The sequence below is a fragment of the Daktulosphaira vitifoliae genome, unplaced genomic scaffold (assembly GCF_025091365.1).
Source record: "Daktulosphaira vitifoliae isolate Bord-2020 unplaced genomic scaffold, ASM2509136v1 Scaffold_2, whole genome shotgun sequence".
NCBI classification, from domain to species: Eukaryota; Metazoa; Arthropoda; class Insecta; order Hemiptera; family Phylloxeridae; genus Daktulosphaira; species Daktulosphaira vitifoliae.
Window position 1 is genome coordinate 10725857 of NW_026099573.1, and position 3467 is coordinate 10729323.

At 32.3% G+C, this 3467-nt stretch overlaps 1 protein-coding gene across 1 annotated transcript; it reads right to left on the reverse strand.

Moving 5' to 3' along the window:
• Window positions 1-475: 475 nt before the first annotated feature.
• On the reverse strand, window positions 476-1994 carry LOC126897511 (protein GVQW3-like). Its single transcript, XM_050671187.1, has one exon. It carries the CDS (start codon window positions 1960-1962, stop codon window positions 1432-1434), a length of 531 nt encoding a protein of 176 aa, XP_050527144.1. The 5' UTR covers window positions 1963-1994; the 3' UTR covers window positions 476-1431.
• Window positions 1995-3467: the final 1473 nt, after the last annotated feature.

Here is a 3467-nt window from a genome sequence, read left to right on the forward strand (position 1 = left end):
GGATTCCCAGTGTTGTTCCAAACCTGATTTCATTGCATATACGTAAACAGTTATTACAGTTAAAACGTTAACAATTATTTCGTTTTAAACGAGAGACATAATTAAATGTCTTCTGTTTTGCTTTATTTAAACAATATCAATTTTTTGTGTTTTTCGGTGTTCAAATGTTATTGATTTTTAATATATATATTAATGTTGATTTATAAAATTTTGTAACAGTATTTCCGAATTTATTGACAATTTTATATTTAGAGGGAAAGTGTGTATCCAGGAAATTACTTGATTTAAAAATAACATCTTCAATGTTTCATCACCAGGCTGTATATAAAAATACTAATACCATCAAAAATTCTGGACCAAATTATATCAACTGTTATTATTTTCTTAATTTGATCATTTTCTATTTTTTAAGTTGGTTAATTATAAATGTGGACTTAGGGGGTCATTCAAAATGGTGTGGGTTTGTGAACTGGCTTTTTGCTGCTTAATTATAATTGTGAAATTTAATAGTATATATTAATCATGGGAACGGAACCCTATTTTGTCTTGTATATAAAGTATTAACCAGGCAAGCATCTAGTCCTTCTAGAACATTTGATGTTTGCTCAGCCCTTTTCAATTTATTGGGTCTACGGCGGCCGCCTGCACCTGAGGCGACGCGCCAGTAGTAGTCAACTACTCGTTCAAGAGTCATATAGTTCATAGGGTCAAACCTGGACGACTCTCTACTGAATCACTTTCACTGAATCTTTTGTTAATTTTTTCACTGAATCTGTTATATTAATTAAGTATCAACTCATTAAAGTCGTAAAGTCAATTATAAGTGTCACTGTACGAGGTGTGACAATAAAATAACGAGACTTTTTTAATAAAAGTTATTTATTTTAAAAATTTTACAATTTAATGATTGTCACCTTCAAAGTACCTTCCCTCAGCATCAACACACTGTTGCATACGTCGCTGCCATTCTTGAAAACAATATTGCCAATCGCTTTCAGTTAGCCCTTTTAGAAGTTCTGCCGTTTTCATTTTTACGTCATCAACCGTTTGAAAATGGGTTCCTTTTAAAAAACTTTTAATTTTTGGGAATAAGAAGAAGTCACAAGGAGCAAGGTCTGGCAAGTAGGGGGGATATTGAAGTATAGAAATATTTTTTTCAGTTAAAAAACTTTGAATTGAAAATGTACTGTGAGCTGGAGTATTGTTTTGGTGAAGAACCCAGCCATCCTTCTACAGATCTGGTCGCTTTTTTCTAACACGTTCTCTTAATTTAATTAATACATCTTTATAATAACATTGGTTGACAGTTTGCCCATTAGGAACCCATTCAACAAAAATTATTCCCTTAATGTCAAAGAAAACAATGAGCATTGCTTTGAATTTGGACTTGCTCATTCGTGCTTTCTTCATTCTTGGGGAAGTTGATGTCTTCTAATGCATAGATTGCCTTTTAGTTTCAGGATCATATGTAAAAATCCACGTTTCATCACATGTAATGATATTATTTATAAAAGATGGATAATTTTTGATAATTTTTAAGGTGTCAGAACAAATTTCTTTGCGATTGAATTTTTGATCAATCGTCAAATTTTTAGGGTCCATTTTAGCATACAATTTTTTTATATTTAAATTTTCAACTAAAATTTTACGAACACTGTCTCCATCAATATTTACCATCTCTGCTACAGCTCTAACACTTAATCGACGATCTTGCCGAATAATTTTGTCGATTTTTTTAACTTTTTCGTTTGTTGAACATGTGGTAGGACGTCCAGAATGATCATCGTCTTCCACGTCCTCTCTTCCATTGCAAAACCGTTTGTGCCATTCAAAAACGCAAGCTCTTGATAAACATTCTTCACTATAAACTTTACATAACATACGAAATGATTCTGCGGCAGTTTTTTTTAATTTAACAAGAAATTTAATGTTAACACGTTGTTCGATTTTCATATCTAACATTTTTCGGCAGTATAGTCGACTTTGCACTAATAACAAGGTTACTAACGTATAAGAAAGTTAACCGATTTCATCATTGTTTATAGTACTTTTAGATAAGTGTTTCCTAATCATTTTTCAATAATAGTTTTATAGATAACGTTAATAGTTTAGGATATATTTAGAAAGTCTTGTTATTTTATTGTCACACCTCGTATATTAATATATAATAAATAGCAACTAATTATCAAACGTTTTATCTCTTCATTTTGTCTACTGTACCAACCCGGTCACAACATTTGGTGGCAGCGGTGTGATCAACATTTATTTTATACTGAAGAATCAACTACAGTCAACATTCTACTTCATTTTTCCGTGTTTCTTCAGTAAGTGTTGACATGATACCCACGTGTCTGCGAGGTACGTTATACAAAAATTTTATTAATCCAGTGCGTTATAGTAATTTTTAATTACTATTTTTATTTTTACTTTTTGTGTATATCGTGTTTTTTTTTTTAATATACAAAATTTCAATATTTCGAAAAGTTCTTTGAATCGGTGTTTCTGGTTGTATCGTATTCGTTAATCAAGGCCGCCAACTGGGTAGCACCATACACACGCATCCGTCTCTGATTAACTGTCAGAAATTTTACAAGTGCGACAACTGATTCTCACGCCATCTAGTGTATACATTTTTCATCGAAATATCCAAACCATGGATAACGCGCACTCTAGAATATAGTAGCCACACCCATACGCCGTGGGTACGCTCTCTATCAAAAGTTTTTTAAATTTATGAAACACCATCGTTATCGTCAGACTACTGTATCATTTTTATCACTGTCCAGAGGAGTCCAGCTGATCCGGCCGTCATCGCCACCAATCATTACCGGCGTTTTAATCATCAACTACAACAAGAAAGCAAATAATCAAGAAGTGTTTATTTTATTATTACTTTTTTTTTGCTACGTTTAAAAGAAGATTATTTTCGTTCACTATTTCAACTCAAGGAAATAATTTCATTCACTGTGTCATTTCAAGGAAGTTATTTCATTTAAAGGAGATGTTTTTATTCACTCACTCGTAATTTCAAAAGCTAAGCCATGTAGTTATTCTACCTTAATCCAATTCATTCTACTTCAACAACATTGTTTTTTCAATCCATCGTAAAAATGTATCTCGTACTGTAAGTAACCATACATATTGTTTTGTTTTAGAATATTACTGTGATGGTGTCACGTTTTCATAATCGTGAGAATTATTTTAATAAAATACAGACAGCACATCCGCTGCCTGAGACTGATGAATTAACAAATAATATTTATTGTCGATTTGGCAATAGTTCAAATTATTATAAAAACCCAATAGACCTGACCATCGTGGTCATTCGACTCCAGTGCTTTGTGTCATTCATCAGTCTCAGTACTCGGTTGTCGCTGTCCGGCTTACTGTTTAAAGTAAAGTCTTTGTTTATTCCTTTTCAAACCTATATACTCTTTTCCTCGACATTTCAGAGTACTTGTGTCTTG